Source organism: Monodelphis domestica, chromosome 3, assembly GCF_027887165.1.
Source record: "Monodelphis domestica isolate mMonDom1 chromosome 3, mMonDom1.pri, whole genome shotgun sequence".
NCBI classification, from domain to species: domain Eukaryota; kingdom Metazoa; phylum Chordata; class Mammalia; order Didelphimorphia; family Didelphidae; genus Monodelphis; species Monodelphis domestica.
The window spans coordinates 30,862,369-30,888,860 of NC_077229.1; the positions used below are offsets into that span (position 1 = coordinate 30,862,369).

General features: G+C 53.1%; 3 protein-coding genes across 5 annotated transcripts in view; all 3 read left to right on the forward strand.

Moving 5' to 3' along the window:
• Positions 1-9,045, forward strand: part of PXN (paxillin) — a 30,606-nt gene extending 21,561 nt beyond the window's left edge. The window contains exons 6-12 of one of the 3 annotated variants that reach the window (XM_056821650.1): positions 68-203; positions 2,540-3,361; positions 5,557-5,727; positions 6,290-6,463; positions 6,752-6,833; positions 7,155-7,303; positions 7,568-9,045. In XM_056821650.1, the coding sequence (XP_056677628.1) occupies positions 68-203; positions 2,540-3,361; positions 5,557-5,727; positions 6,290-6,463; positions 6,752-6,833; positions 7,155-7,303; positions 7,568-7,834 (1,801 nt within the window). In that variant the 3' untranslated portion in view covers positions 7,835-9,045. The other 2 variants (XM_007490337.3, XM_056821649.1) reach the window with 2 other exon arrangements.
• Positions 9,046-14,404: 5,359 nt separating this feature from the next.
• Positions 14,405-21,093, forward strand: RPLP0 (ribosomal protein lateral stalk subunit P0). The gene is made up of 8 exons (XM_001363500.4): positions 14,405-14,508; positions 15,481-15,582; positions 18,610-18,785; positions 18,888-18,975; positions 19,086-19,232; positions 19,425-19,610; positions 19,905-20,045; positions 20,864-21,093. Exons 2-8 carry the CDS (start codon positions 15,529-15,531, stop codon positions 21,023-21,025), a joined length of 954 nt encoding a protein of 317 aa, XP_001363537.1. The 5' UTR covers positions 14,405-14,508; positions 15,481-15,528; the 3' UTR covers positions 21,026-21,093.
• Positions 21,094-22,990: 1,897 nt separating this feature from the next.
• Positions 22,991-26,492, forward strand: part of GCN1 (GCN1 activator of EIF2AK4) — a 71,037-nt gene continuing 67,535 nt past the window's right edge. The window contains exon 1 of the mRNA XM_001363430.5: positions 22,991-23,126. Coding sequence (XP_001363467.1) covers positions 23,109-23,126 — 18 coding nt within the window. The 5' untranslated portion in view covers positions 22,991-23,108. The remainder of the gene's footprint in view (positions 23,127-26,492) is intronic.

The following is a 26,492-nucleotide window of genomic DNA, read 5'->3' on the forward strand; positions in this document are numbered from 1 at the left end:
ATTCTCAGACAGGCAGAGGTTTGAACAAGAGGGCGCCCGCCCTCACCGTGTCCGTGTCCCCCCACAGCCCGGCCATCACTGTGAACCAGGGAGAGATGAACCATCCCCAGCGCGTCACGTCCAGCCAGCAGCAGACCCGCATCTCGGCCTCCTCTGCCACCAGGGAGCTGGACGAGCTCATGGCCTCCCTCTCGGACTTCAAGGTGCTCTGTGGGCCCGCCTCTTCCTCCCTCTTGCCATCACCCCGAGGCCTTTGTTCCCCGTCCCACCTTGGCCTGTGCCCGGATCTGGGCACAGAACGCCCTGCCTGCCGCTCCGGGATCAGGTCCTTGAGGCAGCGGACAGGCTGGACACAGGAAATCCGTGGCCAAGAGAGCCGAGTGGGCGCAGGCTGTCCCCTCGGGCCGGGCCAGGTGGATGAGGGGACGTCGGGAGCCCAGAGGACCTGCCCCTCGTCCAGACCCTGTGCCCGGTGGTCGGCTCTGCTGCCCAGCACCTCCTCCCTCCTCTGTGCCTTCCAGGCTCGTTCTGCAGCCTTCCTCTCCTCCCCCTGTGGTCTGGAAGCTGGGCCTCTCCTTCCCACCAGCCACAACTGTGGGAAACCCAACACCTCGGGCAGGCGGGTGGGCACTGGCCAGCAGCTTATTCTGAGCCTCTTGCTGTGCCCCGATCCCTGCCCAGCCCAGCCTCCAGGCCTCCCTCCCTCCCACAGCTCAGGGCCGGCTCAGGGCTTCCAGGAGGGCTGCCAGGATCTAAGTGGGTATCGATGGGGATTGATCTCTCCAAGAACTTGCTGACCTGGCCTTCCCTTCTGGGGCCGCTGGCAGCTGGGGGGGGCAGCCCCTCCCCCACCGGCCTCATGATGAGGGGGGGCCTTGGCTCTGCTGAGGTGGGCTCTGCCCCGGGCGGACCAGAGGTTGGACTCGGGGGATCTCTAGTCAGGCGTAGGGAAGGAACCCTCGAATGCGGCTCCAGCTCAGAAGAGTCCCCATTGGGGGCTCCACTTGGGGCTTTGCGGTGCTCAGTGACACATCAGGGGCCATCTGGGACAGGGCGGGGGGGGGGACTGGAGAAGGTGGGGCTCCTCTGAGGAGACCAACTCAAGGTGCGGAGCCGGGAGGATGGCTTCTTGTGGACAGAGAAGGCTTCAGAGGTGGGAAGGGCAGCCCAGCAAGGGACCTTCCTTCATCACTCTGGGCCGTAGAGGGCTTCTTTATAGAGGGAGGGGTGGTGGTGGTGTTTGTATGGAGGGGGGACAGAGAGAGAAGGAGAGACAGAGATAGAGAGAAGGAGAGAGAGACAGAGACAGAGAGAAGGAGAGAGAGAGACAGAGACAGAGAGAAGGAGAGAGAGACACAAAGAGAAAGGGAGAGACAGAGAGAGAGGGAGGGAGAGACAGAGAGGGAGAGACAGAGGGAGAGAGGGAGAGATGGAGAGAGAGACAAAGAGAGAGGGAGAGATGGAGAGAGAGAGAGACAAAGAGAGGGAGAGACAGGGAGAGAGAGAAACAGAGGGAGAGACAGGGAGAGAGAGAGAGACAAAGAGAGAGGGAGAGATGGAGAGAGAGACAAAAGAGGGAGAGATGGAGAGAGAGAGAGACAAAGAGAGGGAGAGACAGGGAGAGAGAGAGAGAGAGGGAGAGACACAAAGAGAAAGGGAGAGACAGAGAGAGAGGGAGGGAGAGACAGAGGGAGAGAGGGAGAGATGGAGAGAGAGACAAAAGAGGGAGAGATGGAGAGAGAGAGAGACAAAGAGAGGGAGAGACAGGGAGAGAGAGAGAGAGAGGGAGAGACACAAAGAGAAAGGGAGAGACAGAGAGAGAGGGAGGGAGAGACAGAGAGGGAGAGACAGAGAGGGAGAGACAGAGGGAGAGAGGGAGAGATGGAGAGAGAGACAAAGAGAGAGGGAGAGATGGAGAGAGAGACAAAGAGAGGGAGAGACAGGGAGAGAGAGAAACAGAGGGAGAGACAGGGAGAGAGAGAGAGAGAGAGAGAGAGAGAGGGAGAGGGAGAGACAGAGGGAGGGAGAGACAGAGAGGGAGAGATGGAGAGAGAGAGATGGAGAGAGACAGAAAGAAGGAGAGAGAGAGGGAGAGAGGGAGAGAGAGAGAAGGAGAGAGAGACAAAGAAAGAGGGAGAGATAGAAGAGAGAGACAGAGAGAGACAGAGACAGAGAGGGAGAGATGGAGAGAGACAGACAGAAAGGGAGAAAGACAGAGAGAGAGGGAGAGGGACAGTGTGTCTGTGTCTGCATATGTTGGGGGCCCTTATCGGGGCATTTCTCCCTAGTCTCCCCACCAGGGCTATGTTGGAGGTCTCTCCACCCTTCCCTTCTTGTCCTCTTCTGGTTGGCGTTTCCCCCTCACCCCCAAAGTGTGTCTGCTTGTCTGTGTCCGCAGCCTGGGCGTGTTGGTTGTCCTTTAACCTTAGAGGACTCCCTTGTGGGGCCCCCTCGGATGCTTTGGGTCCCGAGGTTAGGGCCCATGTCTCGGTCTTGAGCTCCTCTCTTCTTCTCTGCCTTTGTCTTGGTTCTCCTCCAGACCAGCTCCTCCATGTGCCCAAGGTTGGAGCAGTCAGCCCGCTCCTCTGCCTCTCCAGAACCACATGGCGCCTTCTCATCTTCTGCTTCTTTGATGCCCCAAACTAGCTACCTCTGCAGTGACCAGGGGGGCTCCTCTGGGGTCCTGTGGATCGAAGAAGATGGGGACCCAGGGAGGAACCCCCCGCCTCTGTCCTCTCCTCCTCTGCAGGGCCTGGACTGGACCAGGCCGGGGGGGAGGCCTGGTGCCGGCAGCAGTAGGCTCTCTTCAGTGGAGGGCTGTCCCTTTGGGGCAGAGGACCAGGGCCTGACTCAAATGAAAGCTGGGGCCAGAGAGGGTCTGGGCAGTGAGAATAGGCTTCCTGAGGCTGTTTGTTCCTCCTCCTTTTTGCCCCATGGGCGCCCCAAGCCCAGCAGCTCTCCTGGTCTAGAGGAGGTTGGCGATGCTTTGAGGGCACAGCTGTGGGCTCTGGAGTCCCCGGCACCCCTGGATTTGCGCGGAGCTGTTTGGGCTGCCGAAGGAGCTACCGAACCGACTGTTGTCGCTGTGAACCGACAGGATGTCTTCCCAGACACCTGGGGCCCTGCGGAGGAATGCAGGGGTGGCGGCCACCCCACTCAGGCCCAGAAGGAGCGAGAGCCCGAGGGCCCTCCCAGGAGAGGCGCATCTGCCGGGAGCCCTGCGAGAGGAGGCCAGGGCACAGAAACCCCGAGAAGCTTGGCCGGGAGCCCAGAGCGGGCCCCGGAAGCCAGGAGAGACGAGCCGGAGCTGCCCCTGGTAGAGGAAACTCCCACCGTGGAAAGGATTTCCACCTCTGGCCAGGCAGGCACCAGAGGGGAGGGCAGCCGCGGCTGCCGAGCATGGCCCCCGTGCATGGTGTGAGACTGGACATTCCCCAGCCCCGCGCACTAACAGCATGAGCCCCCAAAGGAGTCCTGTGCATGGCAGGCGTGGGGAGGCCCCTCGGCCGGGAGTTCTGGACCCGAGCCGTGTCCGCAGAAGAAAAGAGGCCTGAGCTAAGGAGCGAGAGCGTCCCCGCCGTCACGGCCGACGCGTGGCCTCGACTGCATCGGCCCCTGGGATTGGGCGCAGGGCAGGCCAGGCGGCTCCCTCCGATCCAAGGGGACACCTGCGCCCATGGGACACCTCACAGCCTCCTTGTGAGGCGCCCTGGCTGGGCAGGATCTGTCGTGCCCATTTTCAGAAAGATCGAGGCAGAGCCCAGACCTCTCCCTGGCCTTTCTCTGCCCTTTGAACGTCGGGCTTCTCCCGCCGTGGACTTCTTAGTGCTTCGTGGGGGCCAGAGGCAGGAGCAAGCATCGGTCTGGGGACCTCCCCAGGGTGGGTGGAAGGATGCGGCCGTGACGGGCTTCCCCTGTCTCTCAGATGCGCTCCGTGATCAGGAGGAGCCGGGAGACGGGCCACGCACACCCCATGTCACGGGAGGCCTCCCCGCGCCGGCGCCTGGGCCCCTCCGGCCTCCACAAGACCCCGTCTCAGGACCGGCTCATTGCTGAGTTGCAGGGCCGATTGGGCATCAGGCCCGAGGAAGAGGGGGTGGATGAGGCGGGGGCTGACCCCGAGGCCTGGCTGACCGAAGGGGTCATCATCACCGTGCAGCCTCGAGGGAGGAGGGACGGGGGACAGATCGTAGAGAAGGTATTGGGGAGGGGGCCCCCAGGAGGAGGGGGCGTTGGGGACCTTTTCGCATCGCTTCTGCTCCATGTGGGTCGGGGAGAGGAGCCTGAGGTCTATGTGGTCAGCAGTCTCCGGCCCCTGGAGGATTTCTGGGCCTCCTGGAGACCGTGTTCTCTGGCCCTCTGGTTCTGGGGGCTGGTGCGAGCGGGCAGCGGGGCCTGCCACGGCGGAGCCTTCTCCTTCCTTTGTCCTCAGCTGGCTCGCTCTCTTCCTTTCCCAGGTGGTCTTTCCTCCTGACTCTCCTCTTCCCCTGAGAAGAACCGTCTCAGTTCCAGCCTCTCCTCCTCCTTCTCCTTCTCGCCAGTGTGTCACACGGCCTCCTGAGCGCGGCCCCCCCTCCCCCCAGGCGCCCCCTTCCCCCAGACCTCTGCGGATGAGGGCCGCCCCCCGTGAGGCCCCGGGCCCCGCTCCCAGAGGGCTCCCCGCCTCGGCCCCGCTCCGCACCCTGGCCGCCGGCCGCCTCACCGCGTCGGTTGGCTGTCAGACCGAGGAGGACCCACTCTTCCCCCCAGTTCAGGCAGGCTCGCCCCCGAGTTTCCCCGAGACTCATGTTGGTGGCCGACTCCCAGCCTTGTTCTCGGGCCTGGTCAGACCGCTGACCCTGGCCTGTCCCCTCCATAGGTGCTGGTGGGCACGTCGGCGGCCTGTCCACCCCCCAGTCCTCCCCCCCTCGGAAAGGCGGCCGGCCCTGCTCCTCCTTGTGGCCCTGAGCTCCCCGCAGGCCTGGCCCTTCCTGAGGTTTGCCCCCTTCCTCCCTGAGGCTTCTGCTTCCGGCCAGGCCTCTGTGCTTTGGCCTTCCTGTCTCTGCTCCCTGGAGCTCTGCGGGCTCTCTCCCGGCATCTCCCCTTCCTCAGCCTGTCAGAGAGGGTGGATGTGCCGCGTCCGCAGCCAGGCCTCCCCTACCAGGGCAGAGGCCCCCAGGGTGCCCCCCCCGCCATCGGTCAGTCGTCCGGCACCGGGCCCTCACCTGGACCTGCCTCTGCAGGGGAGGGCTTGACTCATCAGGGAGTTTTAGATTCTCCCCGTCAGATCCGGGACGGGGCCTGGGCAGGGCCACGAGCCGCCTGCGGTGGACGAGCCGAGCATCGCGGTCCAGGCGGCCCTTCCCTCCCCCCCACCCTGCAGAGGGCCCTCGCCCCCATTGTGTTTGGCTCCAGAGCCCCCAGGCTTCTCACTTGCCTCCGTGGCTGTGTCCGTAGAGTGGGTTGAACGAACCCCGGGAAGGTCCCAGATCGGTACAAGACCCGTCCTGGGTGTCCCAGCCAGAGGCTTTGAGGTCACCGTTCAGCTTGCCCTAATTGCTCTCTCTTGCTCCACAGTTCATGGCTCAGGGGAAGGTGGGGAGCAGCTCCCCGCCCGGCGGTCCCCCAAAGCCAGGAAGCCAGCTGGACAGCATGCTGGGGAGCCTGCAGTCAGACCTGAACAAACTCGGTGTGGCCACAGTCGCCAAAGGGGTCTGCGGGGCCTGCAAGAAGCCCATTGCGGGGCAGGTGAGGAGGGGAGGACGGGAGCCCTGGGGGGAACAAGGGGGGACGGGAGCCCTGGGGGGAACAAGGGGGGACGGGAGCCCTGGGGGGAACAAGGGGGGACGGGAGCCCTGGGGGGAACAAGGGGGGACGGGAGCCCTGGGGGGAACAAAGAGGGGGACGGAGCTCTGGGGGGAACAAGAGGGGGACGGGAGAGGGGATGGGAGCCTGGGGGGGTCATCCAACAGGCTTGGACTATTCCTTTGATCCGAGGTGGAGAAGGGCCTCCAATTACTTCGGTCACTGAGCACTTGTTAGCTGCCTCTGTGGGGTGCTGGGCAGAGTGCCAGGCCCGGGGCAGGAAAACCTGAATTCAGGTGAGGCCTCAAGTCTCACTGTGCGACTCTGGGCAAGTCACCTAGGCCTGCCAGCCTGTTTTCCTCATCTGTAAAATGTGTTGGAGAGGGAAGAGGCCACCACTCCAGGGTCTCTGCCAAGGCAGCCCCAGATGTGGTCAGGGAGGCAGACACGGCCGAGGACGTGAGGGGAGACTGAGGCAGAGTCAGGGCTTCTTCCTCCCCCCCAGGTGGTGACAGCCATGGGCAAGACGTGGCACCCGGAGCACTTCGTCTGCACCCACTGCCAGGAGGAGATCGGCTCCCGGAACTTCTTTGAGCGGGACGGGCAGCCCTACTGTGAAAAGGATTACCACAACCTCTTCTCCCCCCGCTGCCACTACTGTAACGGGCCCATCCTGGATGTGAGTCCTGGGGCGGGGACGGGGGGGGGGGGGGGCCTCCAGCCTCAGAGGCGGGATGAGCCGCCTGTTAGGAGTCAGTGCTGGGTTTCTGCAAAGCAGTGCCGGCCCGGCCCGTGCCACCTGCCCCAGGGAGGCTTCTCCCCGCAAGTCTGGCTTCCCCAGAGGCTGGCCACAAGCCGTCCGGAGCAACGCTTGTTTCTGTGGGCATCGATTCGGCCTCTTTAAATCCGGCCAAGCGGCCCAGCCCGGCCCCTTCAGCAGCTTTCCCTTTGCGCTTCCCTCCTCTAGAAAGTGGTGACGGCCTTGGACCGGACCTGGCACCCCGAGCACTTCTTCTGTGCCCAGTGTGGGGCCTTCTTCGGGCCTGAAGGTACCAGGCGGGGGCAGGGCACATCCTTGCAGGGGCAGGAGGATCCCGGGTTCTTACTGTTAGAGGGAGAGCAGAGACTGCAGCGGGGCGGGGGCGGGGGGGGGGGGGAGCTCATATTTCCCCTTTGGGCCTCAGTGCTTCCTCTGAGCTCCCTTACATTTGGCATTCCCATTCTAAGGCCCCTCTAGGCCCGACACCCCTGTTCTAAGCCCCTCTCCCCTCTGCACCCCCTGTTCTAAGCCCCCCTTCCCCTCTGACACCCCCTGTTCTAAGGTCCCTCCAGCCACGACATTCTCTGAACCCCTTGGGTCCCCCCCGCAGGGTTCCACGAGAAGGACGGGAAGGCATATTGTCGGAAAGATTACTTCGACATGTTTGCCCCCAAATGTGGCGGCTGTGCCCGGGCCATCCTTGAGAACTACATCTCTGCCCTCAACACCCTCTGGCACCCCGAGTGTTTCGTCTGCCGGGTAAGGCCCCCGCCCTGCCTCCGGCCAGATCCCACTGTCTTTAGGTCTGCTTTGGGGGGCCCGGGGACCCCAGGGCCTGGCTCCTTCTGGACTTAGGGCCAGGGGGCTGCCAAGAGCCGCATAAGGTGGCAAGGGACCTGGGTTCAAACTCTGCCTCTACTGCTCAGCATGTAGCCGCGTCGGCGGGGCGCCTCTGAGGTCGGCCTTCGGCCCCCCTCGGGGTGTCCCCGGCCCGGCCGCTCACGTCCTCCTCTGCGCCGGCAGGTGTGCTTCACGCCGTTCGTCAACGGCAGCTTCTTTGAGCACGACGGGCAGCCCTACTGCGAGGTGCACTACCACGAGCGGCGCGGCTCCCTGTGCTCGGGCTGCCAGAAGCCCATCACGGGCCGCTGCATCACCGCCATGGCCAAGAAGTTCCACCCCGAGCACTTCGTGTGCGCCTTCTGCCTCAAGCAGCTCAACAAGGGGACCTTCAAGGAGCAGAACGACAAGCCCTACTGCCAGAACTGCTTCGTGAAGCTCTTCTGCTAGGGCCCGGCCGGCCGCAGCCTCCCCGCGGCCCTCCCGCTGCCGGCGAGCGGGCAGACCCGGCCACCCACACTGGAACCCCTTCTTGGGCTGCCGCTCAGGGAGTTTCGGGGGGGCTGCCCCTCCCCTCGCCAGCACCCCCCGAGAGGCAGGGCTCGGCTGGGCCCCTCCGGCCGAGGCTCTCCCTCACTTGGTTCTACTGAGAAAGGACCGTCCAGCAATAATATTTTGTATTGACGCGGCCGTGGCGGGCGGCCGGGGAGGGCAGCCCCCAGCCGGGCGCCGACGCCGGCCCGCGTTGGGTAGATTTCTACACTGAGCTTTGATTCCTGTGTGTTTGGGTTGCTTTTAATTCTCTTTGAAACGCTTTTGGACAGCTTTTCCAGACTCCTTTTGGCCTCCTCCTCGGGCGCCGCTCTTCCCGGGAGGGTCTTCTTTGTGGCCGGGAGGCGGCCGCCATCTTTTTCTAGCACAAACCGGGGGCGGGCCCGGAGGAGCCTTTTCTATCCCCTCCTCACAGTTCATTGGTTTGTAAACTGCTGTATTCAGACCTCCTTCCTCCTGCCCCCACCGCGGGCGCCCCTCACTGGCCCGCCTGCGGCTCGGGATCGGAACTCCCCGGACTTCCCAGATTTCTGCCGGATTGAGTTTGGGGCTCTCCAGCGACGCCTCTGGGCCTTCTTTCTCGAGGCCTTATTTGCCCAGAGGCCCCGCTCCGACCGTCCGGCAGAGCCTGGTGGCGGCCCTCCTCGGCCCAGGAAGCACCGTTTGTGCCCCATTTCAGGCCGGAGGGATGGAGTTCCCTATGGAAAGGGATGATGGAGCCGGGGGGGGGGGGGGGGGCGCTTGCCTCGCCTCGCCCCCTTCATCCCCATTTTGTGCTGACGGGATGATGTTTGGACGGAGCAGAGGCTGGCCGAGAGGAGGGGCTCGCTTAGGGGCCACGCGAGCGGGAGGGGCCGAGCTGGCGCCCCGACTCCCCAGCTGAGGGGGAGCCCGGAGCCTCTGTTGTGGGGCGTCCCCACGTCCACCTCGAGGCCTTAGCACTCTGTTTACAGTGACCTGCCCCGCCCCTCCCCGCTGGGCTCAGGGACATCTCGGGACACCTCTCGGGGCAACACTTTGGTTTGATTCTTCCCCCTATAAACCTCTAACCTTGCTTTTCCCAGTTAAAGTCCTGTGATTTATGCCAATAAAATTTACTATGATTTTCACCGTGCCTCGTTTCCAGGCTTTTTTGGCCGACCCTCCGGTTCCTAACCCTGAGGCCGTCGGCTGCGTCCCGGGGAGGATCCCAGGCAGCTGGGCGGCGCTCAGAGAGGCCCGCCGGGGGCCCCACCTGCCCCCCTCTTCAGTGGCTCTTCTGGGCGCGTTTCTGTAAAGCGCCTACTCGGCGCCTGTCCCCGTGCTAGTCCCAGGGACGAGAAACGTTTCTGAGCCTTCCCGGAGTTTAACTGAAGGAGCTGCCAACCTAGGATCGTGGACTAAACCTGGACGGAGCCCGGGGGCTGTGCCAGCCAGCTCCGCCATGTTTCTTTTCCTTTAAATAAACGCTTCCCTCCACCTTAGAACGGTTCCTAGGTATCCGTTCCAAGGCAGAAGAGCAGTCAGGACGAGGCCCTGGAGGTTAAGGGACTGGCCCAGGGTCACCCTGCTAGGAAGCATCTCAGGCCAGATTTGAACCCAGGACCTCCATCTCTAGGCTTGGCTCTCTGCCTACTGAGCTACCCAGCTGTCCCAGCCCTGCCACTTTTCCAGAGGAGGAAGCAGAAGGCTTCATGGAAGACTCGGGAAGGAGGGGATGGCCAATGACCGATATAGGAAGGAATGGGGCGGGCAGGGGCGCTTGGCCCTACGAGGAATTCAAGGACTGAGAGGCAAGTCGCAAAGGGGCAGATGTTGGCTTGAGTCACTTGCCCAGAGAGACCCACCGAGAGGAGAGGCGCCGGCAGCGATGTGGGATGGCGGCATTCCCAGCCATCTGCCCCTAACCCCATCCAGCCCTTCACCCTGGCCCTGGCCTTCGTGGCCTCCTATTTGGTCTGACTCCACTCAAGGTGTCCCCCCAGCAGGTGAAATCACCTTCCTAAAACTGGGCTCTAACCAAAAACGAATGGCTCCCACTGGTATGCAGAGCTGGGGCGGGAGCCCTCCTGAAGCCCACCCACACCGGCCTCCCCCCTCTGCCATCCCTGGGCCTGGCATGCACCCCTTGGGGGCAAAAGTAGTTTATTTTCCCAATTACATGGCATCATTTTCCACGGAAGTTTTCTGATGTTAAATGAGCCAAACGGTCTCCCCCTTCCTGGACCTCTTCTGGGCCTTCCTTATTCTCTTCTGCCTCTTAGAATTCAGGAGTTGCCTCCCTGCCTCCCCCATTCCTGCTGCTTCAAATGACCTTGTATTTGCCCTTTGGGCACGTGCCTGGCCAAGAGTGGCCTCTGCACTGCGGGTTAAGTCCAACCTGAAAGAGGAGCCGGAGCCCGCCTTTACCAGCTTCCTCCTGCTTCCTCCAGGGCCACCGGCTCCTTAGAACCAGCCAGCAGCCTCTGGCTTTCCTTTTGCAGACTAAATATCCCAGGTTCCTTCAGCAGGCCCCCACACCACACTGCCTCTTCCTCCTCTGCCCTGTCTCTGTTAGGAATGAGATGAGAAGCTGGAGAGTCAGGACCTCCTGCCTCTGGGGAAGTTCTGAGCTGGCTTCCCCCCACCGGCCACCCCGCAGCAAATTAATCCTAGTACATTCTGAGGCCAGGGGTGTCTGTCTATTATTAGCCTCCCTTAGGGGCTGGGGAGTTCCTCTCTCTGGGAGAGAGACAGGAGAGAGAAAGAGGAGGGAGAAAGAAAGAAAAGAGAAAGAAAAGGAAAGAGATGAGAAAGGGAGAGAGGGAGAAAGAGAAAGGAAGAAAGAAAAGGAAAGAAAAAAAGAAGGAAGAGAGGGAGGGGAGGAAAGGGAGAAAGAAAAGGAAAGAGGAGAGAAAGGAGGGATAGAAAAAGGGAGAAAATAGGATAGAGGGAGAAAGGATGGGTGTAACATACTAGGCATGGAAGTATGGTTGATATATTAAATACTTCATCAGAGCAGTTAATGATCAATGTATAGGCAGTTCTAAAGGCAAGAGAAAGAAAAAAGGAGAGAGGCGAGAGAAAGGAAAGAAAGGGAGAGAAAGGAGGGAGAAGGAGAAAGAAAAGGAATGAAGGTGAGAGGGAGAAAGAAGGAGGGAGAGGAGAAAGGGAGAAAAGGAGTAAAAGAAGAGAGGGAGAAAGAAAGAAAAGGAATGAGAAGGTAAGAGGAGAAAGAAATGGAGAGGAGAGAGGAGAAAGGAGGGGAAGAGGGAGAGAAAGAGGAGGAGGGAGAAGGAGAAAGAAAAGGAAAGAGGTGAGAGAGGGAGAAAAGGAGAGAGAAGAGGAAAAGAAAGGAAGAAAGAAGGAGAGAAAAGAAGGAAGAGGGAGAAAGAAAGAGGAAAGAGGGGAGCAAGGAGGAAGAAAGAAAGGAAAGGAAAAAGGATAGAAAGGAGGGAGAAAATAATAGGATAGAGGGAGAAAGGATGAGAGGAAGAAAAAAGCGAGAAAAAGGAAAGAAAAAAGGAGAGGAGAAAGAGAAAGAAAGGGAGAGAGGGTGAGAGAAAAGTTGGGAAATAAAATGCTTGGAAAGTTAGTTGTTAAACATTCATTAAACACTTTCTGTATGCTAGGTAAGGGGGAATGAATATGAAGATAAAAATAGTTCCTGGCTCTAAGAAGCTGATATTCTATTGGACAAAAGAGAACATATGTGTATATGAGGAAATTAATGCAAAATCTATAGAAAAATGTATAAATATTGAAAGGGGGAGATCACCAACTCTGGGATCCCACCAACTTGGAAAAATCTGGAAGGGTGTCAAGTTGGAGTTTGGCGTGTAACCCAGAGGGGTCCTAGGGATTCTAGGCATCTGAATGGGAGGGAGAGAGACCTTCAAGCAGAGGTGGGAGCTGGGATGTGAAGGGGAGAGGCTTGACATTGAATGGAAAGACTGGTCTGCCTTCTCCCATCAGGGCTCACACCCCTTTTCATCTCCATAATCAGTCACTATCAAATCTTGTAAATTCTGCCTCCATGTTTCTAGCCTCCATCCAGTCTCTCCAATTCCTAGAGCCTAGTCCAGATCTCTGCAGTTCTCCAGGTTGCTGGTGATGGAGCATGGACCTGGAGCCGGGAAGACCTGAATTCAAATTTGGCCTCAGGCCCTGTGCCATTTGCCTTCTCATGGTCTGACCAAAGAATCTAGAGAAGAAAATGGTGAACCACTCTAGTTGCCTTGCCAAGAGAGCCACAAAGCATTGGACATGACAACGACTGAACAACAAAATCGAATGCTTCCCATTTCCCTTCTCCAGATTCCTCTATGTAGTGACCAAAATCATCTTCCAAGAGCTTGGGTGTAGCCATGTCACCCCCTTGCTCAAGAAACTTCAGAGGCTCCCTACTGCCCAGCCCAGGGGTATTCCCTCCTCACCCAGGCCACCTAGAATCCTTAGCTTCCTTCAAGGTTTAACTCAGATGTCACCTCCTACCAGGATGCCTCTCCTGATTTCCTCTCTTGTTCCCATACCATCCATTCTCAATTGTATTGTCATGATCTGTTTCAATACTTTGTCCATTTCCTATAATGGCAAGTCTTAAAAAAAAATCCTTCCCTTCTTGTCTTAGAATCAATTCTAAGGCAGAAAAGCAGCAAAGGCTGGGCAATGGGGATCAAGTGACCTGCCCAGGGGGATCCAGCTAGAAAGTGTCTGAAGCCAGATTTGATTGATGTTAGATCTTTTTAGGGGATGGGGCTATTTTTATTATATTATATTTTATTTTATTTATTTATTTTTTGTGCTCATCTGAAGGGGTTGGGGAATGGGGATGGGATCTGTCAGGTCACTCCTCTAGGGGGCTCTTAGCTAAGCAAACTCCTTCTAGCCATGAATGTCTGCATTAGACTCCAAGTTTCTTACTGACTTCATTCTCTGTCTGGCTACCCTGCCACCTCCCAGACTCTATGATTTCCCAATGTTTTAGAATCCTCTTCCCTTGGGGAAGCTCCATTTTAAGGACAATGTTCAAGCCAAGCACATCTCCATTCTTCTGGCTGGGCTTCCCTTTTCTACTATTTTTTCTTTTTCTCTTATTTTTTCTTCTATTCTCTAGTCTCTCCTCCACCCCTTTAAAATTCCCTCTTCTACAGTGTCTTCTTCCCTCATTAGAAAGGAAGCTCCTGGGGACAGTAGATTGAGAGCCAGGTCCTAGGTTCAAATCTGACCTTAGACACTTCCCAGCTGTGTGACCCTGGGCAAGTCACTTAACCCCCATTGCCTAGCCCTTACTGCTCTTCTGCCTTGGAACTAATACACAGCATTGATTCCAAGATGGAAGATAAGGGTTTTATTATTTAAAAAAAAAAGAATGAATGAATGAATGAATGAATGGGGGTGCATCTGGGTAGCTCAGTGAATTGAGAGCCAGGCCTAGAGATGGGAGGTCCTAGGTTCAAATCTGACCTCAGACACTTTCCAGCTGTGTGACCCTGGGCAAGTCATGTAACCCCCATTGCTTAGTAACACTCTTCTGCCTACTGACTCCAAGATGGAAGGAAGGTAAGGGTTTAAAAAAAGAAAGGAAGCTCCTTGAGGACAGCTACGTTTCCTTATCCCTGTCTGCTGAGCCCAGTCAGTGTTTAATAAATGTTCCTGGCTCCCTCTTGATTTTGGAAACAAATACTAGATGCCTTCTCTTCTGCCTTGCACAGCACTGAGTCTAAGAAGGAAGTGTAAGAGTTAAAAAAAAGGTGCAGTTTGGCCCCAAATCTTTCCTAATCTACCCTCTCCTCCCTTTCTAATCTTCCTATTCGTGGCTCCCTCTGTTTCTCCCTCTCTCCTCTCTGGCTGGCCCCCATGCCTGGAATGCTCCCACCACTGACCTCAGGCTTCCTCTAAGACTCAATTAACATCCAGTTCTAGTGCCTGTCTTCAGGATTTCCCATTTTCCCTGCATTGGCTTCCCGGCTAGACTGGGAGCTCCTTGAGGGCAGCGGCTGGCTTTTGCCTCTTTCTCCATCCCCAGCCCTTAGCACAGTGCCTGGAAAAGGCCTAATAAATGTTTAATGCATGAAATTGATTTGATGGATTGCCTTGCCCAAAGTTACCCAGCAGGCGTGTGTCAAGGGAGGGGAAATGAACTCGGGTCTCGCCTCTGAGACGAAGGCTCTATCCGCGTGACTTTATGCTGTTTATCTCATGGACATAACAAGAGCTTAAAGAAGACCTTTTAGATCTCATTCGCAGCGCCTGTCTTATAGTAGGTGCTTAATAACAGGCTCCTGGCAGCCTAGTGTTTTGTTTTTTTTTTGTGTGCAGGCTCACAGAAGTGTTCGGAGGCCGACGGGGCTGCCCAGCAGGGGGCGCGAGCCGATCTTTGCTCATCCTTTTCTAAGACAGGGAAGCCTCTTCTCGAAGAGGCGGAACCACCGCCCACCGAGTGCTCGCCAGATTGTCCAATGGTGGCGAGGATCACCCTTGCTCGCCTGATGGGCGTCGACATCCGCCAATAGGAGTGAACTCTGTTCACGGACTCTGGTTGGCTACTGCGCATGGTATAAAAAGCGAGCGGAGTCGCGCGGCCGCTCTCTCCCCAGGCGTCCTCGTGTGAGGTGGGTTTGATGGCGTCTTAGGGCTGGTCGTGGGCGAACGGGCCGCGGCGAACGGGCCGCGGTCCGGCGAGTGCGGGCCTCTGTCCTTCCTCTACCCGGCGCTGAGGGTTCCCGAGGCCCGCCGCCGGCTCGGCCAGTCCCGCGTTGGGGGAGTTCCTGAGGCTTTATTATGGGGCCCGCGTGTGAGGGCAGGGGAGGCGGGAGGAGGGGAGGCCCCGGAGCCGGCCCGGCCCGCGTAGCCCTCACCGGGCGTTTCTGTCGGGCTGCACCGGGGAGGAGGCGGAGAAGACACTCCGAACTGAGCCTCTTGTAAGGGGAAGGGCTTGGAGGTCCCTGTGGGTCTGTGTTTGCTCCTCTGCAAAAGGAACTTAACCTCGGTGGCTCCCAGATCCCTTCCAGCTCTCTAGCTGATCTAATAAGAATATTCTAGGGGTAGTTACGTGGCTCAGTGGATAGAGGTAGACTTAGAGATGGAAAGGCCTTGGTTCATTCAAATAAAATTTTTTCATTTGGCCTTAGATACTTCTATTTGTGACCCTGGGCAAGTCACTTGCCCCTCATCCCTTAGCCTTTGGTATTTTGTCTTGGAACCATTATCCCTTCCAAGACAGAGGGTAAGGATCTAAAAAGCCTGTATGAATCACACTTTCAGCTGTGTGACTTTGAGCCACTTCATTTTTTTTTCCTCTAGCCCTTGCTATAGTTCTGCCTCGGAACCAATACTTAATGCTGATTTAGGCCATAAGATATCTAAGAAAGAACGCAAGAGTTTAGTTAAAATTTTTAGTGTTTGAACCCTGAAGAGGTTGGATGGATGGGGAGGTTTTGAACAGGACTTTGGGAGTTTCCTCTGAGAAAATTTAGGTCGAGTAAGGAATTGGGACTGGCAGTAGTAGGGGGTAAAGGGTCAGGGTCTCTGGGTCTGAGGAAGAATGTATGATGTTGACAGGCCCCTGCTTGCTCTCTCCACAGTGACATCGTCTTTAAACCCCACGTGGCAATCCCTGAAGCACCTTCGAGATGCCCAGGGAAGACAGGGCTACCTGGAAATCCAATTATTTCCTCAAGATCATCGTAAGTGACTTCTTAGGGTCAGAAGTTGGACCCTGCAACCCCCTTGGGACTTTAAAGAGATGCCATCACACTGTCTGGGAATCTTTTGTTGCCTCCTTCCCTTGTCCATTTTAGAAACTAGGCCAGGGACTGTTCCTTCATGCCTTATCCCCAGACCTGGAGTTTTCCTAATTGGTGTATGTGTTCTCTTTCCTTAGTATGTAAGATTCTTCAGGGTAGGGATTATTAAAGTTTTTTTCTTGGCATCCTTAGTGCCTAGAATATTGTTGGCCCTTAATAAATCCTGGTTGACTCCAGGCTAGGCTAGTACTTCCTTCTGCCTCATACTCAGAGCTGGCTCTGGACCCCTGGTCTGATGGTGAGGAACTGCCCCTTTGGTCCTTATTCTCTAACTAATTTGAGCAGAAAGAACCTTCTAGTGTTTGAGGAAGTATGGCTATGTAGGTGCAGGTTCAGCTTGATTTGAACGAATTAAAGGATTTTTGACATGTCAGAAGAGGAGGATTCAGGGTAGCTAGGTGGTACAATGGATAGAGTGCCAGGCCTGGAATTGGAGGAACTGGGCTCAACTATGGCCTCAGACACTTAACTGGCTATGTGACACTAGCCAAGCCACTAAACCTCAAATTGCCTAGCTCTCAATCTTTTTTTTTGCCTTGGAACTGATACTTAAAAGTAAGGATTTGAAAAAAACAAAAAAGCCAGCAGGATTCAGGCCTGGGTTTGTTTTTTTTCCTTTTTTTTGGTACTTAATACTTTGGTCATGATTCAATGATTTTATAAAATACCAAAACAAAATTAAAAGGAAAAAAAGAAAACCCAGCATATTCCCCTTAAGGAGGTTACATTCTAGTAGATGTAATGTGACAGAAATGTGGGTGAATGAGTAATGCTCTATAAGGTGTTTGAGAATTTTCAGGAAGTGATCTCAGATCTTGTTAAGTTACCTGTTAAGTGAGGGTGTAAATTGTCTCTGCCCATCTTGGCTGTGAGAGGATCAGGTGACACAATGAAGACCAGAGCTCAGTGGAGAGTGTATTTATCCTTGGAAGTGATTGTGATCATGGATATGATAGTAGGGCTGCTGACCTGTCAGTCATTCACAAGTTTGCTATGTTCCAGACACTGTGCAAAGAAAGGCAAAAGCTTTGTCCTTACCTTCTTGAGGCACTTAAAGGAAGAGAAAATGCAAATGATGAGAAAAGATTGCAAATGGAAGGCCAGATCTGTGTGAAGGCTCGGGAAGGAGGATGGGGATGCTAGAAAAGGCCTCTGCTGAAAGTGGGATTTGAGGTTAGTTTTAAGGGGATTTTTGAGGGATGGAGTATGCCAGCCAGAGGAGTCTGCCAGGGAAAAGGAGTTGGGGTGTCCTGATCAATGAAGGAAAAGCCTGTTAACTTGTAAACTTGAAGTTAACATATGGAAGTGAGCTGTCCAGTTGTATGCTCTTAGAGGAGAGAAAGAAATCCTTGCTCATGATGTTCATGTTTCCTCTTCCGTCAATTGTAAAAGAATTAGAACTTGGAAGGAACTGAAGATGTCCAGTTCTATCTGAATTTGAAGCAGGAATGCCCTTTTTAATGTTCAGTTGCTCCTTGAAGAATTTATTATGAGAAACCTACTTTTGTATAGGCATTTTTTCTTCATTTCAAGTAGAAATCTCCCTCTCTAATTTCTATCCATTGGTCCCAGTTCTGTTTCCTTGGAACTGTACTAAGCAAATCCCTCTTGTCTTTCCCCACTTATAATCCCACCATAACAGGACCAACAAACAAATATCTTCCACAAAGTTAGGTGGATTGTAAGTAACCTGATTCACGAGTAAACATTCATAATACCCATTTGACTTTGTGGAAGATGTTTGTAGTAATATGTTTGTGTCTTTCGGGTTTGTCTGAAATAATAATAAATTGCTGTATGTGGTATAAGCACATTGTTCTGATAGATGTCTGTGTGCCCTGCTCCAGTATAAATGCCATGGAAGCAATGATAGGAATTCATCCAGTCTCTAGGACTCTTGACATGCTTATGGTGCTCAGGTCTCTGGCACTTAAATTAAGTGTTTAACGTGTTCATTTAGTGTTTTGCCCACAAGAAAACTTATAATCTGTCCTGTTTTTAAAACATTCTTAACTTTTCTGATTCTAAAAATCACTTAATGGGAGCTTTTATGTCTTGACAATGTTGATTGTTGATAATTATCTTTCCTTATGTGGTCCTCACAGATGCTTTGAATGGAAATAGTTCCCTGGGCTGAATGTGTGTTCTTTTATTCCATTTGCTTTTTTGTTTTTGTTTTGTTTTTTAATTTTACCATCTGTCTTAAAATTGATAGCAAGTATCATTTCCAAGGATGAAGAGCTGGAAGGGTTAGACAGTTGGGGTTAAAGTGACTTGCCCAGAGTCACACAACTAGAATTCCTTGTCTCCAGACTTGGCTCCATCCAGTAAGCTATTTAACCACTCTGACCCATTAGCTTGTTTTTTTTTTAAACCCTCCCCTTCCTTCTTGGAGTCAATACTGTGTATTGGTTCTAAGGCAGAAGAGTGGTAAGGGCTAGGCAATGAGGGTCAAGTGATTTGCCCAGGGTCACACAGCTGGGAGGTGTCTGAGGTCAGATTTGAACCCAGGACCCGTCTCTAGGCCTGGCTCTCAATCCACTGATCCACCTAGGTGCCCCCTGAGCACCTAGCTTTTGCAGTGAGTGGAGTGGACAAGACCTTTTGACAGCATTTTAGGTCCCAGGGCTTTTCCATTGGGTAGCCTTGTGTGTTGTAGATAATAAGAATTACTAGAAAAGACTATAGTGGAAAGAGCCCAGATATGTGATTAAGAGGATCTAAATTCAAGTTCCCCTTTTGCTGCTACTTAATACCTTGTGATGGACAAATTCTTGAACCCACCTTAATCTCTTTCCTCTGTAAACTGAAAGACTTAAGTGACCTTCCAGAAAGCCTGTAATTTGGGTTTTCTGTGTATCTTGTCTTCTTCTAATAATAAGATTATTTCTGAACCTTGTTTTGTAGCAACTTCTGGATGATTATCCAAAATGCTTCATTGTGGGAGCAGACAATGTGGGCTCCAAGCAGATGCAGCAGATCCGCATGTCCCTCCGCGGCAAGGCTGTAGTTTTGATGGGAAAAAACACCATGATGCGTAAGGCTATTCGTGGGCATCTGGAGAACAACCCTGCTCTGGAGAAGTATGCACAGTGCCTTGGGGAAGCACTCTCTTCCCTTTGTTTCTTGCTTTGGGAGGGTGATGCTATCTGGCAGAGGAGCTAACTTGTGCCCCTTTTTTGCAGACTCTTGCCTCATATCCGTGGGAATGTGGGCTTTGTGTTCACCAAGGAAGACCTGACTGAGATTAGGGATATGCTTCTGGCCAATAAGGTATATGAGAGAGCTGCATGACAGGATGCCTACATCAGGGCCATAGAAATTGTCAGTTCATTCTGGCTAAAAGAACAGCAAATCTCACCTATTCTCTCTTCTTTTTGTAGGTGCCAGCTGCTGCTCGTGCCGGTGCCATCGCCCCATGTGATGTCACTGTGCCAGCCCAGAACACTGGTCTGGGTCCTGAGAAGACTTCCTTCTTCCAGGCTCTGGGTATCACCACCAAGATTTCCAGGGGCACCATTGAAATCTTGGTGAGTGTAGTTGTGTGAGTCCCCTTTGAATGCTTCCTAGAAGCTCCCAGGGCCCTAAAAAGATGGACCATGATAAATGCTTGTAGTGCTTACGTTATTGGGGTGGGCTCTCAAAACCCCCCCTCCCCCCCATCCAGGTGGTCTCCGTGGGCTTTCGGCCTGGAGGCTAACTTTTCTTTGTTTTTTTTTCAGAGTGATGTGCAACTGATTAAGACCGGAGACAAGGTGGGTGCCAGCGAGGCCACCCTGTTGAACATGCTGAACATCTCCCCATTCTCCTTTGGGCTCATCATTCAGCAGGTGTTTGACAATGGCAGCATCTACAACCCTGAAGTGTTGGACATCACCGAGGAGACTCTGCACCTTCGTTTCTTAGAGGTGGGTGCCTGTGTGGATGTGTGCTCCCTCAGCAGACATCAGCCGGGTCTGGTTCTCACAAGGAGTTGGAAGCTAATGATGAAGCAAGAATATAATTCAAAGGGGGCACTAATAGCATTTCTTAACCTGAGGCCCATGAGGGGAAATGTGCTGATCTGGAGGTGGTTGGCCCTTGGATCTGGAATGTGTCTAGAGAGGTAGCTTCTGGCTGATGATCAAATTGGATTTCAGAAAATGTAGGGGCACATCTAGGGCAGGTTTGCCATCATGTCATTGACTCTTCTTTGTCCACAGGGTGTTCGCAATGTTGCCAGTGTCTGTCTGCAGATTGGTTACCCCACTGTTGCATCAGTACCCCACTCTATCATCAATGGGTACAAGCGGGTCTTGGCTGTAGCTGTGGAGACTGACTATACCTTCCCACTTGCTGAAAAGGTAGATTTAGCTAGGACCATAATGGGACTTACGTGTTGGCTTAAGCCTATCTTGGATGACAGGGCACAGGCTCTTGAAGGGTGGTAATTAATAGAACTTTGTTTCCTTGAGAAAGTATACTTCTGCATAGAACATTTTATTTGATTATCACAGTATTTTTAAAATTACAAACTATAGTCCGAATATACACTAGGTCATTGCTTGAACTCCTAAATTAGCCTCCTTGATTTCCTTGCCTCAAGTTTTTCCCCATTCAAACCTAACCTCTAGAATGGCAGCCCCCAAGTTCAGTGGCATTATTGTTTCGAGGATCAAATATGAACCACTTTTTAGGCCATCTTCAACTAAGCCCCTTCCATATTATGTCTGCTGGCCTGCTTGCTGTTATTCAGCAGTCTATCTACTGTGTCTGGATGAGACTTTGGCCCTATGCCACCTTCAGGAAGCTCTTCCTGGTCTCTGCAGCTGCTAGTGCTGCTCCTCCCAATATACTCTGTATGTATCCTCTGTGTTCCCACCATGGGGACACACTCCTGGATGTGTGCTCCTCACGGGTCCAGCTGTGCAGTCAGTCATAAGACTCATTCCTAGGGCGTGTTGGTAATCCACAGCCTTTAAATCTGGTAGCCACGTTACCAGGACAAAGTTGTAGGTGCCTGTATTATATTCTGCCCAGGAGATTTGGGACACCCCCCTCCCCCTGCCCGTATTGATCTAGTCCCAGTGGCTTTAGACACTTGAGTGTGCCTATTGCCCTGCAGAGTTGGTTGGCAGGAGAGGTGTGCCCTGCTAACTTGTCTTCTCTCCCTGCTTTTCAGGTTAAGGCCTTCCTGGCTGACCCTTCAGCATTTGCAGTGGCTGCCCCTGCTGCAGCGGCTCCAGCTGCTGCTGCCCCTGCTGCTGCTGCCCCAGCCAAGGTGGAAGCCAAGGAAGAGTCGGAGGAGTCTGATGAAGATATGGGATTTGGTCTGTTTGATTAGCCCAAGAAACAACTATTTCAAGTGGTTTATTTGTGAAACAAAGAAATAAAAGTGCTCATTTATCTCTACCTCCAGTGCCTATGTTTAGATTTTTAACCTCAAAATGTATAAATATATAAACTTCGAAACCTATAAAGCGGGAATGCCCTTCTCGGGGCTGCTCATCCTCCTTTGATGTCCACCTGTCACCCAGCTCTCAGCTGGGGCTCCAAGCAGTTGTATTTAGTGGCCATACATTGGTAAAAACCAGCTCAGCAAACAGGTTAAACCAGGTTGAGGTTAACCAATGGGCCACAAAAAAATAAATGAGTTAGGGGGGTGTCTACCTCAAGCACAGGAAGGTTTCCCCCAGGGAAGAGGCAAATGAGAACAATTTGTTCTGAGGGCTTGAAGGTCTTGGAAGCAAAGGGCATTGGTCAGACACCAAAAAACCAGTCATTCATTGCATTCAAGACTGTCTCCAGGCTTGATGTTGAGCTTGCCATTGGACTTGGATGGCTAGAAAAATGAGGATGATTTTATACAACTGCCTCATTTCAATCCAAATTACTTGAGAGTTGAAAGCTATCACCAGGGATGTCATTTTGGTGTTCTTCGGTGTGAATGGTCAACAACCATTTAATAATTAACACTGAAAAAAGCTTTTGAGCCTCCGAACAGGAAGTCGGGACAAACCCCTCAAAGGGGTTGTAGCATGTAGTGGAAGGACCACTAATTAGAGTTGGGAGTCTGGAGTCCCAGGCTCTATACAACAGCTGGGTGATCCTGGCCCTCTTGAGTCAGTTTCTTCATAACATGGTAATGATACATGAGCCATTTTACAGGGTTATGAGAAAGGTGTGTCGTAACATGGAAATGAAAAAAAAATCTCTTTGGGGAGTTAATGTGCCTTTCTGGGGCTAAGGGATGTGAGGTATAATACACAGTGCTGGAGTTGGTGGAGACGGAATCCTTTTATGTCCTCTAAAACCCTTACTAGGTAGCGTATTGAATAGAGAGTCAGTCTTGGAATTGGGAGGACCTCGGTTCAAATTTGATTTCTGACACTTCCTAGCTGTGTGACCCTAGGCAAGTCACCTGACTGATCGCCCAGCCCTTACTCTTCTGCCCTTCTGCCTTAGACTTGATTCTGAGAAGACAAGAGTTTTAAAATAAAGTAAAACTCCTTATTAGGAAAGACGACAGGTACACACATAAATGTTCACAAGAGACCAGGAGGGTCTAACGCTTGAGCAGAGGGAAACTAGGGAGAACGTGGTGTTTCACGAAGCAGACCCTCCTCCATTCAGCTGCTCCTCTCTGGCTGTTCCCGCCCGTGCCTGGAGCGTTCTTCCTCTTCAGCTCCTATTACCTCCCCAAATTCCTTTCAGTCCCAACTAAAATCCCGCCTTCTACCAGAAGCTTTCCCCACCCCTCGGGGTGCTCGGGACTTCCCTCGGTTCATGCTTTCCTTCGTATGCAGTAAATAGCTTGTTTGTACATAATCGTTTGCACGCTGTCTCAGAAGATTGTAAGCTCCCACAGGGCAGGGACTGTCGTTTGATTTCCCCAGCGCTTAGCTCGGTGCCCGGCATATAATAAAATGTGTGTATGTGTTGTGCAAAGGCACGGACGTGGGCTAAGAAGTGTACGCCCCGTCCTGCCGCAGATCTTTCTACTGCACTTTGAGGTTTGCAAACTGCTTTACAGGATCTGGGCTTTGTGATATTTCCCAACAATTAAAACGATCCTAAAGTGCTCCAGAGGTAGGGAAGCTCTCATTCCCGAGAAATCTTCACAGGAGCATAATCACCTGGACGATTTGGCCCCGCCCCCTGCCAACGCAGCAGGGGGCAGACTCAGGGCTAAGAACTCCTGGGTGTCGGCGGGGCTGCCGAGCAGAGCTCGCTACCTCCAGCCCGGGTAGGGCTCTGTCGTCTCCATGGTGATTGGCCCCGCCTTCAGGGGCCTGACGGGGCTGGGTCGGGGGGTTGGCAGCGGCGGTGGCGGTAGCGGCGGCGGCGGCGGCGGCAGCGGCGGCGGCGGCCGCTCTTTAGTGACCCGGATGTGAGCCGGAACCGGTTCCGGGGTCAGAGCCGGCAGGATGGCGGCGGACACGCAGGTGAGGCTGGCGGCCGCGGGGCCGAGCGAGGCGCGGGGGGGCGGTGGCTCTGGCTCCGGGCGAGCCCCCGCTGGCCAGACCCCAGGCGCTGCGGTGTTCGCTCCTCCGTCTGCCCGGCCCGGGCCGTGGGCCGCGGGAGGCGGAGCCTCCGTATGGGAGAGACACCCTGAGACCTCGAGAGACCGAGAGTGGAGAGATACCGAGAGACAGAAATGGAAGGTGGAGGGGGGAGGCTGTGACGGAGACCCCTAGAGGAGGAAACGGAGATGGGGAAAGAGTGAGAGACCCGGCCGGGGGCGGAGAAACCAAGGCTGGCGCGGACTACTGGCGGCTCCCGCCGAGCTTTGACAGCGGCTGCCCCGGCTCCCTGCCGGCTGTGCTCAGTCTGTCTCTTCTCTCTTCTCCGTCACTTTGTCTTCCTCTCTGTCGCTCACTGTCTCTTCTCTCTCTCTTTTTTCTGTGTCTCGTTTTTTCTCTCGCCCTCTTTTCTTTCTCTTCCTTTCTTCTGTCTCTTCCTCTCCATCTGACTTCTTTTTCTCTCCGTCTCCATCTCTTCTTTCTGTCTCACTCTTTTCTTCGTCTCTTCTCTCTCCTCTGACACTATTCTCTTATCACTTCATCTGTTTCTCTTCTTTTCTGTCACTTTTCCTCTCTGTCACTTTCTTTTTTTCTGTCTTGCTGTGTCTATCTCTGTTTCTCCTTGTCTCCGTCTCCGTCTTTGTGCCTCTCTGTCTCTCTCTCCATCTCTCTCTGTCTGCCTTCGACTCTTTTCTGTCTCTCTGACCCATTCATCTCCTGTCCCTCTCCTCCTGGCTCAGTTTCCCTTTTCTCTTGCATTTCTTCTCTGCTTCCCCCTCCACCAGCTCTCTTTCTCATGCCCCTCTCCTCATCAATGCCTGGTCCTTGGCTCTCAGCCAACCCAGCCTCCTCAAGCCCCTCACCCCCACTTCTGAATTCCTTTCCAGGGCACTGCTGTTTCTCCCCTCCCTGGTGGGCTCTGCTCTCGACTGAGCCATTCATTCTCTGTTCCCCTTCCTCCACTAATGTCTAAATCCCCTCCTAGGAGTTCCTAGTCACCAGACTATTAGAACCTCAGTAAAACAGCTCTATTATCTGGGCTAGTTTTGGGGGATCATGAGACTGGGGATTTTACTAGAGCAGGAAAATGAGGCCAAGAGGTATGAAGTCACTCCTCATGGCTGAGCACATGTACTCAGAGCTAGGAATGAAACGTGTATCTTCTGACTTTAAATCAGAAAAAGTGCTTTATAACATTCCTCTGTTCTCCAAAGATGTCCCTGGTCCGTCCACTCTTATGGAAAACTATTTCTCCCAAGTTGCTATCAGTTTTCCTCATCAGAAGAGAAGGGGCCCAAGACCACCAGATTCTAGTTGGGAGCCAAACTGTATTTCTGTCTGCGCATAGGATAGATTGGAACTTTATAGGTAATGTGACTTTGGGAGGGGTTCTAAAAATGAAATAAGTTCCCAAGAACCTTTGTGTTCGGTAACAAAATTCACAGTTTAGGAACAGTTAGCCTGAAGTAACCTAAGGGTGGTGGGGAGGAAATTCAAATGAAAAGAAAGGTTCCAATATGAATTCTCCCTGGAAAATCCTTGTAGACTCCAGCAGGTCTCCTCTCTTGTTCAGACTTGTTGGGGTCTGCTGAGCCACCTAAGGTCCTCTCCAGTCCGGGAGCAGCTCTCTGGAGGGCCCAGCTTTGTCAGGGGCTGGGATTATATTATATGGGGAAGAGAAGGAAAGAAACATGGAACATTCCAATTTTATATTTAAAGAAAGGAAAGAGATTGAAATAAGAGAAGCCGATTATGCAGAAAAGAACTCCTTGGTCTTTAGTTGTCTCCAGCATCCTCATATGTGGAAAAGACAATGGGGTTTGGGAGGGGTTGGTGGTCTGCCCACAAACTCTCATTTGTAAAAGGAGCCTTTGGACAAAGTCACCTCCAAGAGCTCTTTTAAGTCTAATTATGTGATTGGATGCTACTTTTGCAAGTAATTCCCGAGATTGTGGACCAACTCACAGCAGACTTTATGGGCAGTTTTTAATTAATGTTATCTCATTGGAAGTCTTTCTAAAATGCTATTTTTAGAGGGTCTTTTGAGGGTTTTCAAAGTACAAGCATCCTGTTGACTTGTAACATCAGACCTTATGGGTAGTTAGAATCTCTTAGGGAGCACTGAAACCACTGAGACTATTCAAAAGTGTCCCTGGGGCTCCTCTTGAGTTTCATTCTGAGTTATGGAGACATCTTAATTTCCTTTTTTGGGGGAGCTGGGATGGGCTCCCCAAGAAATATTAAAGATCCCTTTTATTGGCAAGAGTGGAGAAGGTGGATGGTATTGGGAGTTTAACTCACACATCTAAGAAAAGCATTAAAAAATTTTTTTTAAACCCTTACTTTCCATCTTAGAATTAATGCTGTGTATTGGTTCCAAGACAGAAGAGCAATAAGGGATGAGCTAATGGGGGTTAAGGGATGTGCCCAGGGCCACACAGCTAGGAAAAGTATTGTTTTTTTTTAAAAGACCCTTACCTTTTGGCTTAGAAGTGTTGGAGCACAAAAGACAACCCGGCCATCCAATGCAGCTGAGGAAGTCTCCAGGTGTAACGATCTTTCGTGCCACTGGACCCAGGCTTCCAACGCCGAGAGAGTGGGACTGTCTCTGTGCACCGACTTTTCCACTTAAATCTCCTTCACGCACAAGTGTCTTTGTGCACACTCATCTACATCACAGATGAAAACGCACAAAGACAATCATCATCCTCAGTTACTGAGAGACTTCTACTACTACTATGGAAAGAAGAATAAATATAACATTGAATTGTCTGAGTGTGTAGATAGATGATATATAGGTTAAAAAAGGTTATGAGTGAGCAAGAGAAGACAGTGGTTTCCATTCTGTTACCCCCATGTCCCTCTTTAAATTGCCAACCTTTGGTTTTACCAAATATTGATTAGGGTTAGGCTTCCTGAAATATCTCTTCTGTTTCCTTTCTTGTGGCTCTCTGCCTAATGAACATTGGCTGAAACAGGCTGAACAGAAGCGATGATCAGCTTTGGTTGCTTCTAGGCAGGTTTGGTTTCATTAATGCAGGTGCTGAAGGTACAGGCCCTCACTACTGAAAGGGTGTTATTTTTTTTTCCTGAGGCCTTTTTTTAAACTTTTTTCTAGGCCTACTGACCAATTGATTCTTCTTTAAAAAAACAACAACAAAAAAACAACTTGCCTTTTGCCTTAGTATCAGTTCTAAGACAGAAGAGTGGCAAGGGCTAGGCAATTGAGGTTAAGTGACTTGTCCAGACAGCTAGGAAGTGTTTGAGGGCAAATTTGAACCCAAGTCC